General features: G+C 52.5%; 1 protein-coding gene across 3 annotated transcripts in view; it reads left to right on the forward strand.

Moving 5' to 3' along the window:
* Positions 1-12,577, forward strand: part of WNT3A (Wnt family member 3A) — a 47,299-nt gene extending 34,722 nt beyond the window's left edge. For all 3 annotated transcript variants that reach the window (XM_060146591.1, XM_060146593.1, XM_060146592.1), the window contains 2 exons: positions 5,695-5,960; positions 11,928-12,577. In XM_060146591.1, the coding sequence (XP_060002574.1) occupies positions 5,695-5,960; positions 11,928-12,407 (746 nt within the window). In that variant the 3' untranslated portion in view covers positions 12,408-12,577. The remainder of the gene's footprint in view (positions 1-5,694; positions 5,961-11,927) is intronic.
* Positions 12,578-17,500: the final 4,923 nt, after the last annotated feature.

Here is a 17,500-nt window from a genome sequence, read left to right on the forward strand (position 1 = left end):
TGCCTGTGTTGTATAATCTCTGACAAGGCTGCTGTCTGTGGCTAAAAACTTTGCTGTAACTGGGGCAGCTACTGGGCTTCAGACCCTGGTCTGAGTCCTGGTTGTGCCTGCCCCACCCATGACCTTAGGGGAGCCCTGTCCCCCTTCCTCTGTAAACTGAGGCTACTCCAGCCAGTCAGTCATGACCTTCTTGGTTCAAACCCCTGTGGAAATCTGATAAAAGCAATCTATCCAGAAAAACACATGAGTTTTCAGACATGCCCTGGAATTCCAGCTCATGATTTTGGCAGGGTTAAGAACCCCCTAAAGCCTGCCCATGGCTTCCTGGGTTAAAAGCCCCACCACTGTGGGATGTCATCTGGGCATTCAGGGGGTCTTCCTTCTGCACAGTCTCAGGATGTGTTTTAACTTTTTCTTTGGAAATAGTTGTATACTTACAGAAATACTGCCGGAGTCCAGATCTCTTCCTAGGCCTCCCCAGTGCTGACATCACACAAACCCAGCCAGATCCATCAACACTAAGATCCATCACTACTAACTAAACTCCAGACTTTACCCAGATTTCACCCAATTTTCCACCAATGTCCCTTATCTGTCCAGGATCCCATCCCAAGTCCCTAAGCCCAGCCCAGCCCTGCCCTTCATGCCCTTGAGACTGGGAGGAGCTTGGTTAGGCCTTTGGGCTTGGTTTGTTTAACGTTTCCTGATAATTAGATGCAAGTTACGATTCTTTGGTTAGAATGTCTCAAAGGAGGTGGAATGTCCTGGTGGGGGCCTCGTCTTAGGAGGCACGTGGCATCCATCCGTCTTCTGTCCCATTGCTGGTGACCGCAACCCCTATTTCTCTGGTAAGGCGGGGTCTGTCAGATTTCTCCAAGGCAGAGTTTCAGTTTTTCCCTTTGTGACTGATCTGTATCTCGGGGAACTACTTAAAGACCTGTGTCTTCCATTTGAAAAGGGACTTTCTTTGCCAGAATGGACCACCTCAAGTTTTTCTGGCTCGTGATCTTCGTAAAGGCTTCTTTTCCTCATGAGCAATTTAAAGGCCGGCTTCAGGGTATCCTTGGCCCTCGGGACTTTATTTGTGAGGAGGCCCTCTCTTCATTTAGCAGAAGAGGAAATTGAGGCCCCCAAAGGAAAGAGAAGTGTGCAGGGTCACACAGCTAGTTGGTGATAGAGCAGGGCAGGAATGAGTTCTTTTTCCTCCAAGTTCAAGGGGGAACACCCCTCCCAACCCCCGCACACCCTTCCCCTCAAGTGTGTCTGGCAGCCCTGAACTGTTTACCTGAGCTCGATAAGCAGAGATCTCAGAGCCCTGTTCAGGGCAGAGCAAAGCCCCAGGTCTGCTTTCTCTCCCCTTATCTCAGAAGCTGGAGAAGGGGAGGTAAGGAGGGGCTAGAGGCAGGGGCAGAGCAGAGGCAGAGACAGAGGCAGGATCCTCCTATAGGAGCTAGCCCTGGGCCCTCAGGGGGCAGAGTCAGAGGGAGTTGGGGGAGCATATTCAAGGCTTGGAGGATCTGAGCCTTGAGAAGGGCCACCAGAGAGGATGCAGTGGAGGAGGCGCCCGGTTGTGTGCAGTGGGTTCCAGGAATGCCCAGGACATACTGGCTCTACCCTGCCCTGGGAGGGGTGGTAAGGAACCCCCAGGCCACCAGCTCACAGCCCCTAACCCAGGGTCATTGCCTGGGCAGGAGGGCAGATACCACACCAGGGCCCTGGAAGGGTGAGAATGAGGATCTGAGCCCACCCCCTAAGGAGTTGGAGGTGGGGGACAATCTGAGTCCTTGAAAAGACAAAATAAGGGCAGGGGTTCTTCTGAGTGGAGGGACAAGAAGGAAAGGGGTCTGTGTCCATGCAGTTGTTTATTCATGGTGCTTTGAGTCAGCAGAAGGTGGCTCTAGGCTGGCCTGTAACTAATCAGTTGTATTATAAAAGGAAAATGGGGCAGGGGCTTCAAGTGTCTTGAGGAGACAGCTACCTGGCTGACATTTGGGAAAGGGAGCAGTGAGGGGAGCTGTCTTGAATTCATTCAAGGACAAGCTGAGTAGAGAGGGGCAGAGAGCCAGATCCCATGGGGTAGTCCTGCCCAGGTGGGCTCAGACCCTCCTGGACTCCCTGCCCCAGCCCAGGGCCCATGCCCTCTCCTCTGACCAGGCTCTCACTCCCCAACAACCATCTGTGGGATGGGCTGGGACTCCAGGTTAGAAACAAAAGGTGAACAGGACACAGCCCCCAGCTCAGGGAGCTTTCAGGCAGAATGGATGTAAGAGGGTGCTCCTGAAGCAACTGGGGAGCCCGAGGGCTCCAGGGCCAGGCGTGGACCGAACCCAGACTGCAGGGTCAGGACCCTGGCCTGTGCCTCAAAGAGCAGGGATGGGGACATGACAGATGCACATGAGCAGAGAAGCAGTTGGAAAGAACCCAAGGGAAGGACGAGGGCTGAGTGTGGCTGGAGGCCAGGGAGTGGTGGACAAGGCTGAGAGGGCAGGAGGTGGGGCAGAGTCAGCCTGTGTGTGAGCCAAGCAAGGACACAGTGGCAAGAACTGGAGAAGGGCTGGGCAGAGCCAGATGGGCACTGGACAAAACGCTCCTCCTACAGTATGTGTGAGTGTGTGTATGGGCATGAGCGTGCATACCTGTGTAAGAGTGTGTGCCTACGTGTGTGTCTGTGTGTCTGTGGATGTGTGTGCATACATATATTGGTGAGAGAGTGAGAGAGAGTATGTGTGTGTGTGTGTGTGTGTGTGTGTGTGTGTGTGTGTGTGTGTTACATGTGTGTGGATGGGTGGGGGAAGCTGGAAGCTGGAGGTGCCTGTCCCAACTAGGAACCTCTTCTGGTGCACCTGGGAGATACTGCGGGCTGGACTCATGGTGAAGAGCCAGGAGAGGCAGGATGGGTCAGGGCCATTTCGGGAGGCCAGAGCAGCCTTCAGACTTGGGCAGTCCCCAAGCAAGCTGTCAGTGGGAGGCTGACAGAGAAGAAATGGGGAGTCCCTTTCTGGGTTTGTGGCTGGGTGCTTACCACCTGGGAGTTTCCAGAAAGCAGCAAGAGTCCAGGCCTGCTCTGGGCAAAACATGGAGAGTACACAGGTTGGCCGGGGCCTGCAGAGGACCATCCAGAACTGTTGGCAAATCCACAGAAAGAGTCACCAAAAGCAGGGTGGGGCCTGACAGCTATCGGGAGGCTCGTGCAGAGGGCACGTCCTCACACACATCTTATACTGTGTGTTCTTGGTATAGGAGTGAATGTGCTCTTTTCAGTGGCAGGTGTGTGTGGATGTGTATGAAGATGTGTGGATGAGTGTGTGCACATTGCTGACTGGAGCTCTATCTTACCATTTTCCTGCCCCTGCCACCTGAGCTTTGGGACACACATGCTCAGATGCAAACCTGGGAGCAGGCGAGACCATGCAGCTGGAGGAAGTGTGGGGAGCAACCCAAAACTTCTACTCACTCCCCAGGGTGAAAGCCACCTGCCTCCAGGGCACTGATGTGGGGTGAGGAGACAGCAGCCCCCTTTGATAACTCTCTGTAGCCATTTGGAGCCCTAGCAGTGTCCAGGCCTGCAGTGGGGCGTCTGCCCACGAGGAGCTCAGGGACACAGCAGGGCACACACCCCTTGTCTGGCACAGAAGGTCCTAGTTGGTCCTGTTCCTACATCTCTCCTGCTCACTCCACAGCCCATAGCATTTTTTTTAACCTAGGATTTTAAAATTCCTGCTAATCAGCAGGTAAGCTCCACGAGGTCATCTTGCTCCCTGACGTTTCTCCAGCAGGGCTTGGCAAACAGCAGCTACTCCCACACACACATGTGGAATGGCGAGTCCAGGAGTGAGTCCTACCAGCTCACACGGGACCCAGGGCACCCCCAGGCCCTTGTCCTCCACCTGGAGTGGATCGTGGCTTGGTGCCCTTGAAGAAATGTTTACACACACTCAGGAGGCATGATGCATTCATTCATCCCGTCTGGGGAAGCCTGGCTGGAAGTCCAGCCTCTGCAAATTCCAGGCTGTCCCCCACATGCCCTGTACTTCCCTCTGGTCCTGCCAGCCCAACCCCTCCCCACCTGAGGCCCTGCCCTTGTGGGCCTCCCCATGCAGAATACCCCTGCCCCCTGCTTTTCCTCTGTCGATTTCCTGCCTGGCCTTTGAGACCAGCTCCTTTAGGCTTCTGTCTACCAGGGTCAGGCTAGGCCTCCCACACCCAGCGACCCCCTGCAGCTGGCCTCGCCAAGGCAGGCCTCCCTTGACTCCCTCACATGTCTGTCTCACCCAGTTCGGCCCCACCGGCTTTTCCTTCCCAAGCTCCAGCCATCACCCACTGGCATTCTGAAAACCGATGCCACATCCCCTGACTCATTTTCTCCATGTGTAGAAAGAGAAGGCTGCATGCAGGCGGCAGCTCCAATACCAGGTCAGAGACAGCCTGGATGAGGTTCCTGGCAGGCATTCAGTTCCAGACCCAAGCATGTGGGGCCAGCAGGAGGCAAGGTGCCAATGGAGGCACTGACCTTCGGAAGGTTCCAGAAGAGGCAGCCCTTCGGCTGGGCCTCTCAGTACCTGGTGTCCGGAGTGGAAGAGGGGAAGGGTGTGCAGGCAGAAAAAGAGGCACAAGTGGGCAGCATGTGGACCAGGAGCCATGCCCTGGGCAGGGCTGTGGGAAGCTTCCAACCAGGACATCTGGGCATGGGGGCTCCACCATGGGTTGGTGGGACACTAGAAGGACCCTTTTTTGTATGCCTTTTAATCAATCCGCATGATTGCTTTGAGATTCATCCATGCTCTCTTTCATGGTATGCTAAATAGAATTCCATTTCATGGATGTGCCACAATTTTTAATTGAAATATAATTGACATACAACATTATATTAGTTTAGGTGTATAGCATAATGATTCAATGTTTGTATATATTGTGAAATGATCACAACAATAAGTTTAGTTTAACATCTATTACCCCACACAGTTACAAGATTTTTTCTTATGATGAGAACTTTTAAGATCTACACTCTTAACTTTCTAATATACAATATTATTAACTCTAGTCACCATCTGTACATCACATACCCACGACTTATTTATTTTATGCCACAATTTTTCATCCATTCACCTGATGATGGACATTTTGGAGCTGCCAGTTTGGGGCTATTACAAATAACGCTGCAGTGACATTTGCTTCCTGGTCTTTGCAGGGACACAGGTTTCCTCCAGGGTAAATACCTCAGAGGTGAATGACCAGGTCATAGGGTAGTTGTATGTTTTCAACAAGCTGCCAAACCCATTTCCAAGGGGCAGCACCAGTTTCCTTCCAGCCAGCAGTGTACAGCGTTCTGATTTCTCCACATCCTCACCAGCACTGGTTATGATCTGACTTTCTGATTTCAGCCGTCATTGCTGTTCTCCATGACAACTTATGTCCAGCATCTTGCTTTGGGCTCCTTAGCCCTCCGTATACTTTCTTTGGGGAAGCTCTCCCTCCTCCTTGGGTCCTCCCTCGGGGACGCGCGCTCCTATCCCACCGCAGCCCTGCCTCCCCGACTCCCATTACTGTACCGCGGTTACCGTGCTGCGAGTCTAGCACCCCACGCCCACTGTGAGTACCCAGGACCCAGCCCGGGAAGAGGCAGCCACGCCCCCACGCCAGTCCCACCACCTCAGCCCTGCCGGGTCTTGCCAACCACGTCGCCTCTTTCCGCAGCCACCCGGGAGTCAGCCTTTGTGCACGCCATCGCTTCCGCCGGCGTAGCCTTCGCTGTGACACGCTCGTGCGCCGAGGGCTCCGCTGCCATCTGCGGCTGCAGCAGCCGCCACCAGGGCTCGCCCGGTGAGGGCTGGAAGTGGGGCGGCTGCAGTGAGGACATCGAGTTCGGAGGGATGGTGTCTCGGGAGTTCGCAGACGCGCGGGAGAACCGACCAGACGCTCGCTCCGCCATGAACCGCCACAACAATGAGGCTGGGCGCCAGGTACGTCCGCGGCCCCCGGCCCCATCCTGGGTTGTGAACCCGAGAGCCCTGAGACCACACCCCTGAGGGTCCCTGGGAAATAGCAGCTTTCTGAGCAGGGTATGGGCCCTGGTCCCTTGAGGAGTATGGCATGGTGTAGGCAGGGTGGTGGGCTGTGGGAGGGATGTGTATGGTGGCCAGGCTGGGGGTCTGCTCACCTCCTGCCCAGCGGTGTCTGAAACACAGGGCTGTCCAGTTGCTCCACGAGGTCTAGGGCATTCCCACAGTATGGCAGGTCCGCCTGTGCAGCTGGGGTCACAAGGAAGGAGGGATGGGAGAAAGGCCTGCCCTGCAGGAGCTCCTGCACATCCAGGGAGGGAGACAGCCAGGCTGCTACACCACAGTGTGGTAAGTTCTACGATGAAGCAATGCACACACACAAGGTGATCTGGACATAGTGGAGAGGTCAGACGCAGGCTGGATTCTCAAAAAAGACTTCTCGCAGAGGTGGTGAGTGGAGACAAGCAGAATAATTGACAGTTATCTAGGTGAAGGGAAACCAGGAGAGCCTCTGGGTAGCTCAGAGGTGAAAGAATGCATGTGAGTTAGTCCAGGTAGAATATGGAGAACAGAGGAAGAAAAAGATTTGGGGGATGGAAAGGCTGGCAGAGACCAAGCTGTACTGGGCTTTGTGAGCCCTTCTGAAAAGGTGGCTTAGTGAACTTAGTCAGAGGTTCAGTGGGGCACTGCTGATAGGACGTGATATGTGTAGGGACTGAAAAGTGTTCAGCAGAGTTGGCCCTGGCCTTGGCCAGTGGAACCAGGGCACTGCAGAGAGCTGAAGAGTGAACACTTAACTTCTAGCAACAGGGAACTAGGTGACTCACATTAATCTTCCGGCTAAAGACAGGTACAAATGTAGGATGAAATGTAAAAAGTACCCTTTAAAAGTATAGAATACTCACCTGTATAAGTTACCTGATTTATCACAGGGAAGATAGTGCAGCAGAGGGGGAAGTGGTCTTTTCCATAAATGGTGCTCAGTCAATTGGATAACAATGTGGAAAAAAATTAATCTTGACCCCTACCTCACATCATATAAAAAATCAATTTCCCATTTCCAAATGGGAAAGATAAAACAAAGAATGTTTAGAAGAAAACATAGAAGAACATCTCTGTGACCTTGGAGTAGGCAAAGATTTCCTAAACAGGCCAAAGAAGCACTCACAATGAAAGAAAAATGTAATAATGTGGACTATATTAAAATTTATAAAAAGGCACCACCATGAAACTGAAAAGGCAATCCACACAGAAGGGAATGTTCACAATATATACACACAACAAGTATATGAAAGTTATAGTATGAAAAGAACAAAAAAAAAAAGAACACAACAAGTATATGAAAGTTATAGTATGAAAAGAACATAGTATGAAAAAAAAAAAAAAGTTATAGTATGAAAAGAACAAAAAAAAAAAGAACAAAAAAAGTTATAGTATGAAAAGAACAAAAAAAAGAACAAAAAAAGTATCAGTCTTTTTGGGTTATCAAAAAGACTGATAACCCAATAGAAAAGTTGGCTGAAAAATGGAAAGCCACCTCACAGAAGAAAATCTAGAAATGTCCAATAGATATGTGAAAAGGTGATCAATATCATTAGTCATCAAGGAGATGCTGTTAGAATATATGCCCTGGAGAGGGGAAGTGTAACAACTGGAACAGAGCATGGTGGGAGTTCCCGAGGAGCTGGTGTTCTGAGGCTGGTCATTTATGAAATTTTGTCATATTCCATGCTTATGATATATAAACTTTTGCATGTATATTACACTTCCATAAAATAATTGTTAAGTGTCAAATAACTAACCATATAGTGAGGAATTAGCAGTCCAAAGTCCAGGAGAAGACAAGACTCTGAACCTGGTGCCTGGGGCAGCTTCTGTCCAGGGATCATTTGCTGGTCTGGGAAAAAAGTGCGTATGCTGAGCTGCATTTTCAGCAGCCTCACAGAGCTAAAAGGGGCCCACCAAAGGTGCTATGTCTAGGAAAAAACTCCTCGGTTTAGGCTGGGATCCCGAGGAGTAAAGGAAGATCAGAAGTAGGCAAGCCCTTATGCACATGTACAGGCTAGTAAAATCTCTAGACTGAATGGATTAAGGTGATCCCAAATTGCTGGTATCCCCACGTACCTGGAGAAAGCAGATAAATCCTCTTTGGAGGATGATAACCTTATGCTAGGCTGAAATTTTTTTCTACAAACAGCTTTTCAAACACAATGTTCAACACATAATCAAAGATAACCTGTTAAATGAGTGATAATCAGCAAAACAGAACAAAAAAAAAAACAGAAACAAGACTCAGATACTGGAATTATTAGACATAGATTATGAGAAAAAATATGCTTACTTATGTTCACAAAGCTAAGATGTAAGATCTGGGAAAGAATCCCATAGAAATTGTAGACCTGAAGAATGAATGGGAGTTTCCAGTTAAAGATGACAAACAAAATACAAATATTTTCCTCTGCATTCTCCTAGAACTCCACTAAAATGACAATGAATTAATTTTAAGATACATAAATAGACTATTGAGAACATGGAAAACAGAAAAGGTGACAATGGCAACAAAATTTTGAAAGCAAAAAGCAGATAGATGAATACTCAATATCTTAGTACACTCGAGAAAGCTGAATCTTAAGCCAGTAGAGAACTCTGAGAACCAACCAAGGAATTTCTAGTATCAGATATCTTGAGAAGCAGAGATAGATATGGGGCTGGAAACAGAAAGACTGGTCATTTGCTGGTCTGGGGAAAAAGTGTGTATGCTTAGCTGCATTTTCATTTTGAAGTCTATTTTAAAAGCACTTTTTAATGTACCAGCTCTTCTATCCAACCTCTTGCATCCAGACAGCACCCCTCCATCACCATGGCTGAAGTCTGGAGGCTTATTCTCTAAAAAGGGTAAAGCAGAAGGCGTCTGGACTGCTGAGGGTGAGGCTGCCCAAGTGAAATTAGTCTGTCTACATACACATTTGTCTTCCTCATGTCCTAGTGCCACAGAGAAGCTTGATTATGCTCTAGGCAGGAAAATGGAAGATTCTCCCCTGAGAATCAGGCCATCCCAAGAGAAGAAACTTGAAGATATTGAGGTGGGGGTTCCCCCAAAAGCAATGTGGCCAGATCACTCTACAGTGAGGGCCCAAGTAGATGAGTCCCTCCTGTGTACAGGAGGCTCCGACAAGATTTTTGGCGCCCCACTTTCAAATATGAGCAGGCAGCCAAGGATCACTGAACATCTGAGGAAGGCCTCCAGCAACCACAAAGGTAAAGACCAAAATAAAGAAAAAAGAAACCCAAACTTATGGGAAAGAGACATTATAAAGGGATGAAAACTTCAAAAAACCATCAGTATCCCCGGAGAGATAAAACACTGAATCCATAAAATTGGAACAGGATGTTAATTTAAAAGAACATTCAGGGGAAAAAAGAAGCTCTTAGAAGTTAAAAATAGGACAGCAAAAACAAAACTCTCAGCAAAAAGGTTGGAAGATAGTTGAGACACGCTTCCCACAAAGTAGAGAAAAAAAGACAAGGAGATGGAAAATAGGAAAGAATAGGAAATATGGAGGATCTGTCCAAGAAAGACAATGATGAACATGAAGATGAGGAATTTGGTAAAGAAATAAGACAAGAAGGTTCCCAGGGCTGAAGAGCAGAAGTTCAGACAAAACAGGCCCCGTAAGTGATTAGCACAAGAAAGGGGAAGACCCACATCAAAATTTGCTGTGAAATCCACAGCCTGTGACACAGAAAAGCCTTCCAAGCTTCCCAGAAAACGCTTTGGTTTCATGCAAAGGATCAGGAATCAAAATGTCGTCAGAGTTTCTAAGAACAACAGTGAAATCTAGAATAAAATAGAGTAATGCTTTCAGAATCCTGAGAGGGGGAAATATTTTAAGCCAAGACTTTTATACCCAGCTAAATCATCTTTTCAACTTTAAGTAGAAAAGATTTGTTTTCAGACATGCACATTTCACAAAATTTACCAGAAGCCGTTTGAAAAAGATGTCTCCAAGAAGATGAAATCCATAGATCAGCTGGTGTGTTTGAAAGTCCTGAAGAGAATATTTAGACAACGAAAGGAGTCAGTGAGACTGAACCTGTGATGAGTACATTAAAAACAGCAACAACATGGGGTTTCCCTGGTGGCGCAGTGGTTGGGAGTCCGCCTGCCAATGCAGGGGACACGGGTTCGTGCCCCAGGCCGGGAGGATCCCACGTGCTGCGGAGCGGCTGCGCCTGTGGGCCATGGCCGCTGGGCCTGCGCGTCCGGAGCCTGTGCTCCGCAATGGGAGAGGCCACAACAGTGAGAGGCCCGCATACTGCAAAAACAAAACAAAACAAACAAAAAAAAAAACAGCAACAACAAAACGTTTTGTAGAAAAGGAAGAGTTATCATGGCACGTGGCTCAACTAAGTATGACATTTACCACAGCCCCAATACTGTCAGCACTAAATTTTGATCTAACTGGAATTATGCTATAGATTTTAGTGTAGGAAGGGGGCTGGGAAAAGTGTGCATCAGAGTTGTGGAGTGAGGTCCCATGGGACCTCCATGGTGAGAGGTCCATAGACAATGCCAAACACTGAAAAATCAAGAAGTAGCAAGACAAGCATCTTATCAGAGGTGTAGAGGTACAAGGTGCTGCCTCAAGCGGTCAGGAAAGTGCTGTGAATGAGAGTGTGGGGTCAGAACTCCTGTTTTTCTTAATAGGTCTTAGGAACTCTTGGACTTTTCAAAGTATGTGCATATATAACTTTGATCAAAAGTAGAACTAAAACAAGAGACTGAGGAGGCAGAGATGGGAAGTGGCAGCTCCTCTCTGGAAAAGCTTGGTCACAAAAGAGAAGAGAATGGAGATTAGACAGAACTGGACTGCGGTGGGGGAATGTAATTTACAGATACTCCTAAAAGAGTGCCAGTATGAGAGGGAAGGGTTGAAGAAAGAGCAGGCAGAGGGGGACAGGGTAGAGGCAGCACGTGGACACGGAGCCCACATGAAGCCTTAGATTTATCAATTTCTAGTAGCCACATTTTAAAAGGAAACAGGTGAAATTTGCTTTAATAATGAGTTTTATTTAACCCAATATAGCCAACATGTTATTGCAATAATGCAATCAATATTAAAATTTTGAATGAGATATTTTACATCCTCTTCTTTTACGAAGTCTGGGGACTTAGTATGACCCAGCATGTGGTTTGCACTTAACAGCACTTCTCAATTTGGACCACCAGCCGCATCTCAGGACCTCACATGTGGCCAGTGCCCATCATAGTGGCCAGTTCAGCCTTAGTTCTGATTATGCCACAGGACCTTTCACCGCCAGCCCCACTCCTTCCCCCAAAGAGAGAAGGGAAGACAACCTGACGTTGGGATGCCCACAGGAGAAACACACACAATCCTCAGCAACTCCCCTACAATCTGATAAAACCAGCTTCCTGGGCCCTGAAGGTACCCTGCTCCAGCCACTACCATTATCCGTGCTCAGGTCAGCCCCTAGCCTTGCCACCCATCCCATGTACATCTCCTGTAGACGGAGGTCTTGGGTTTCCCCAGTCAGAATGAACGACTTCCCTCCTACACCCCGGCACTTACATATCACATGTTACAGCCCCTTCTTTCCTTCACTCAACATAGATGGCCTAGAAGTAGACCCAGCCCAGGAGGGGGTCTCCCAGGCCCTGCCCTCCAGGGATCTTGGGTCTACCAGGGGAGCCACATGGCACAAGAACCTGTAGCACCACACGGAAGGGCGGTGCTGGGAGAGGGCACCTGCTCCACCCGGGAGTCCCGGAGCTTTATGGAGCAGGTGGGGGGACTGGGTTTGCCAGGTGAGCGGAGGGGGACTACAGGCAAGGAGTACAGCCACCCTACGTGGGAGGTGGGGAGACTGAGGGCCTGCCCTGACGCCCCCGCTCGCACGCTCCTGCAGGCCATCGCCAGCCACATGCACCTCAAGTGCAAGTGCCATGGGCTCTCGGGCAGCTGTGAGGTGAAGACCTGCTGGTGGTCGCAGCCCGACTTCCGTGCCATTGGTGACTTCCTCAAGGACAAGTATGACAGCGCCTCGGAGATGGTGGTGGAGAAGCACCGTGAGTCGCGCGGCTGGGTGGAGACCCTGCGGCCACGCTACACCTACTTCAAGGTGCCCACAGAGCGCGACCTGGTCTACTACGAGGCCTCGCCCAACTTCTGTGAGCCCAACCCCGAGACGGGATCCTTCGGCACGCGCGACCGCACCTGCAACGTGAGCTCCCACGGCATAGATGGCTGCGACCTGCTGTGCTGTGGTCGCGGCCACAACGCACGCACCGAGCGGCGTAGGGAGAAGTGCCACTGCGTTTTCCACTGGTGCTGCTACGTGAGCTGCCAGGAGTGCGCGCGCATCTACGACGTGCACACCTGCAAGTAGTGGGCGCCGCACCGGGCTGGGGGTCCTCCCGGTGGCGGCGGGGGGACTCCTCCATGGATGGGGCGGGGCTCTGGGATGGAGCTCCTGGAGGGTGGCGGGGTCCTCCGTGGTAGGGCAGGGGTGAGGCTCATGAGTGGGATGGAGTTCTTCCCGACAGGTGTGGGGCCCTTCCTGGGGTGAAACTCCAGGGATGGGGCTCCTGGAGGGTGGCGGGGTCCTCTCTGGGGGCGGGGCTCCAGGGGTGGGGATTTAGCCTGCCATTACCTTCCTCCCAAGACCACATGTTTCCCTCCACCTGACCTCGTCGTGTAGAGCAGTATCTCCTGGCAGAATGAGCTGTGGAGAACCTGTGGGGGGCATCTTGTCCCCTTACCCTTCCCACTAAGGTATGAGGCCCATCCTACAACGATTCAGGTGCCTGGAGGCCTGTGGCACTCCTTCCTCAGTCTGATACCTGCCAACGCTCTCAACCAGGAACCCTATCAGGGAGAGCCTTTGCTGCGCAGAACCGCAAGAACCACCTGGGCTTGGGTGAAGGAGACAGGGCCTGACGGCAGTAGGCTGAGAAAGGGCCTGGAACACGAGGCCTGGCTCTGTCCTGGCTGCCCTGTGCTGGGCATCAGACACCCAGGCCCTGGCAAGGTGCCACTCAGCCTGGTCTGCTGTGCCTTCTACTTTGCAGCTGACAGAAACTCCTGCGCCTGGCTCTCCCTCCTCCCTGTCTTCACATTCCCACTTGCACCCCATCGCATCCACAGAAGAGGAGCAAAACCTGCTGTTCCAGTCTTGCTGTTGCCTCCCTCTTGGCCTAGCACCTCTCTCCACCTCCCTCATTCGCAGCCCCTTGTAAGCGGAAGGCAAGAAGGGAGCCACTGGCCTATACTGCTGTCCAGGTCGTACTCAGCTCCATACCCTGCCTTGGAGGCTCACTTTGGGTTGGGTTGTTTGGGAGATTGGGAGTCGGGGGGTGATCCCACACTGGTGCTGCAGACAAAGGACCCAAAGACCCCAGAGGACTGGTCTCCTTCCCAGCCCCTCATAGCCAGGACGGACCCCCAGGTCCTGCTGCTGTGGCTATGGTACATCAGACCTACCCGCCACTGGCCACTGTTGTGGAGCCTCTGGTTGGCCGCTTGACTTGGCTCTGCTCACATCTGACTCATCCATCCTGTCTGAGAATGAGCGAGACTGATGGACCTCTCAACCAATGCCCACAGGGGCTTCCTGCCAGGTGCTGCCATGCCAAGACCTCTCCTCCTCAGCCTCTGCCACTGTGAAATGTTGCCCAGCCCCCTGTCCCCGAGGCCCTACCCTCCGGGCAGGGGGAAAAGACAGTTGGGGCGGGGGGTGGGGAGGACAAGCTGCACGGCTCACTAGGGATACGACCTTCCTCTGCCTTGAATTTTGCATTTTTGGTTTTAATTTTATTTCCAATGCTGCTATATCCACCATACATAGGAACTAGACAAACAGATGTGTTATTGTTGTTTTCTTTTTCTTTCTATGAAAGAAATTATTTTAGTCATAGCTTGTGAGTTTCAAACTATGGGGAAAGTAAAAACAAACAAACAAAAAACAAAAACGAAAAGAAGAAACAACCAAACAAACCTGTGGATTGTGCTGGATTTTTGGTGGTGGGTCAGCAAGGCATGGGGCCTGGACTGGTTGTGACCCTTTGGGAGGAGCCACGATGGGAGGTGGGGTGGGCATGCTTAGCTCAGAGACTCCTGGGGTCTCTGCAATAGCCTCCAGAGCCAGAATTCCAGGGGAAGGAAGAAGGATGGGCACTCCAAAGAAAGGAGGAAGCAGCCAGTGGTCTTGAAGTCTGGGGCGGGGTAGACTAGAGACCAGGGCAGAAAATCCCAGTGGAAGTGCAGAGAAAGGGAAAAGGAGGCCTGCCTGTTGCAGGGGATGTACAGTGCAGTGAGCAGGGGACCATGGCAGCCCCAGGGGGGAGACCCCATGTAAGTCAGTGGTGCAGCAGGACATCCACCAAGTCAGCTGAAAGCCACTTCCCCAGACATCCACAACATGCTTCATTCAGTTGACATTTGAGCACCACGTAGCATGGCTACGTGGCCATGCTCCCTGGGCTTGGGGACATGGCCCCTGTGTGGAGTCCCCTTCTCAGCCCACCAGGGGCATTCTAGGAGCCCAGTCTGGTTGGGAGGACGGACATGTTCCCTCAATTTGAGGCTCACCAGCCTGAAGCCTGGAAATCAGGCAGCCGCTTCTCTCTGGGCCTGGCCTCCTTCTACCTCCTGCAAAAGCCACTTTAGAAGTCCAGCTCATGCAGCTGGAATCCAGCTGGGAGGTCATGAGGGACATCCCTCATGGGCAGAGAGCTGCTGCATGAACCCAAGAACTCCCAGGGGCTCCCTCCTGCCTCTGTCCATCCTCAGGCCAGAGGCTAGAGCTGACGCTGGACCCCTGGCCTCCCCTCCACCATAGGGCATAGCTCAGGAATGCAAGTCTTGGCAGAGGTCAGCAGTCTCTCAATGTATGGTTGGCCAAATCCTGGCATCATGCTCAGAGCCTTGGGATGGGGATCTTTCCAAGGCAGACAGGGAGAGCCTCAAGGACAAACGAGGCATTCTGCTGGCAGAAGCCTCACGTTGTCCCTCCATGGCTATTGCCTACATCCATCCATCCAGGGTATTTGGGGTATGCAGAGCTGGGTGGGCCTCTGAAAACTCAGGCTGCAGGAGCCAGGGGGTGAAGGAGTGGCTTTCTCAAGGCCACACCTTCATCTCTCCAAGCCAGGAGCAGGGTCCTTGCTTCTCTCTGCGTCCTTCCATGCCCCTCTCCCCACTACTACCACCACCTCTGAACGCTGCCCTGATATCCAGCCAGACCCACAAGGAGGGAGAAAGCTGAGGAGGGACAGGCTAGGACAGGTGGGGGCCGGGGGGAGATGATGCTGGAGCTGAGGGGAGGAGGCCTAGCCTCACCCACTCAAAGGTCAGGCCCAGCATAGCCACCCTGCATGAGCCATATGCTGGAAGGGAGGGGGCTGGGAACAGACAGGAGCCCCGTAATTGGGAGGCCCGTGCCTGCTGAAAGCAGAGGGAGGGAAACCCAATTCAGCTGGCTCCGTGGCTAGACATCAGGGCCACATGGTGTCCTTGAGAGTAGGGAATGAAGGGCCACCCTCTGCCAACAGAGAGTCGTGGCTGGCTGGGCAGGGGTCCTGGACAAGGCTGTGCAGACCCATCGTGGGCAAGAATGTCCACTCCACACAGAGCCCTGCACTGGGAGAGAGCTGTGGTAGGGTATGGGGAGCTGCCTGATGGATGGAGTGGGAACCCATCAAGGGAGGGAGGGAGGAGAGAAGGAAACATGGCTTCATCCCTCAAGACAGGACTCAGGGAACACCAACCCCACCACTTTACTGGCCACAGTGGTCTTTGCTGGAGGCTCCAAGCTACTGAAGACAGAGCCAGAAGAGGCCCAGTGAGGCTAAGGGACTAGAGACAGACACAGGGCTCTGGACCCCAAAGCCCCTGCTTTCACATTCCAAATCACGCATCAGCTTCCCAGGCTGGCCCAGCAACGTCCCGCCCCAAGCCCATGGCCTTGTTGGCTCGGGGCTCACTGCTCCCCCCCCACCAGGCCCATTTCAGGCCAGGTCACCCACTGTTCCAGGACTGTAGCTGACCACCAGCAATTCCCAAATGGGGCCCCAAGGGGTTGGCTGGGTCCAGACAGACTGCAGGCAGACACTCTATAAAGAGGGAGACAGTGATTAAGCACACAGGACAGTGTCCGAGACTGGAGTGCAGGTGGCCAATCTCACCCACGGGTGTGAGTCACCAGCTGGGAGGACCCGCAAGCCCTCACAGCCCACCAGGCAGTAGAGCCAGGTCAGACACTCCACACAGGGGTTCAGCCCTGGAGGTGGGGGGTGACAGGTGCCCCACTCGAGCTGCCTATGGGCCACATCCACAGTGCACGGACAGTACAAATGGTGCGGCACCTCTAAGTTAGGGTGCGGGCAGGAGTTGCCCTAACTGGTACCTGCTGGTAACCAGGTGCCAGGGGCTCCTCAGATGAAAGGGTAGGGGAGACAGGTTGAGCAGGGGGTGGAGGCATAGCCACACGGTCACAAGGGTGAGATGCCAAGAGAGGAAGCAGGGACAGAGCCGGGCCTCCTAAAGCAGCAGAGCCCAGATACCCAGAAACAAAAAGGAGCTACCCTGGGAGCTGATGCAGAGGTAGGTTCTGCCTACCTGGTCTCAGGTCTCTACCAGGTGAGGCACCAGGCTCCCACTACCCATCGCCATGGCTCCAGGACAGAGAGGGGCAGAACCCCACCAGAAGAGGCCCATAGATCCACAGGACAGGCCCCAGTAAATGGGCGAGGGGAGCTAGCAAGAGCCTGTGTGAATGAGGAGGCAAAACTCTCAACTCTCTGCTGGCCAGGAGCAAGCCCCGCCCGGGGCCTCAGTTTCCCTCTAGTGCCAGAGGAAGTGGGATGAGGGGGCTCCCCAGGGCCTCTCTGCTCCTGCCTTTTGCTGATGTGGGATCTATCCGGAGCCCCCTCTAGAGCCCAGCTGGCCCCCCTCACCTGCCAAGATCAGCATGTCCCCATGAACCCTGGCCCAGCCCCTCAGCCCCTGCCCTTTACCCTCAACTCAGAGGGAGGGCAGAACACAGGGCAGCCTGCCTGGGCCTCAGAAGCACCTCTCCAGGGAGTTTACAGCCCCTCCCGCCAGCCCTGAAGAAGGAGGAAATGGGCCTGGTGGGCCTGTTCACAGGTAGTTGAGATAGGAGAGGAATAACCATATTAAAGGCCCGGAGGTAGTAGGGCCTCACCCCACCAGGGCCCCCCTTGGCCCAGCCCCCTGCAAATCTCACACCCCCAGGGCAGCAGCTTTGAAGTCCTGGAGGGTGTGTGGCCAGCCCCCTCCTCCTGGGGCCCCCACAGGCCCTCCCCTCCCCCTCCTCCCCATACTCCCACTTTCTGGGTCCTAGGACCTCAGTTTCCACACACTTCAAGAAAGCTCTGAAGCACCCCGTGCTGGGCCAGAACCTCCAGGGCTGGGACCCCCAGAGCAACAGGTGCAGGGCCAGCTCTGGATCACCAAGCCTGG

Source organism: Lagenorhynchus albirostris, chromosome 3 (assembly GCF_949774975.1).
Source record: "Lagenorhynchus albirostris chromosome 3, mLagAlb1.1, whole genome shotgun sequence".
Lineage (NCBI taxonomy): Eukaryota > Metazoa > Chordata > Mammalia > Artiodactyla > Delphinidae > Lagenorhynchus > Lagenorhynchus albirostris.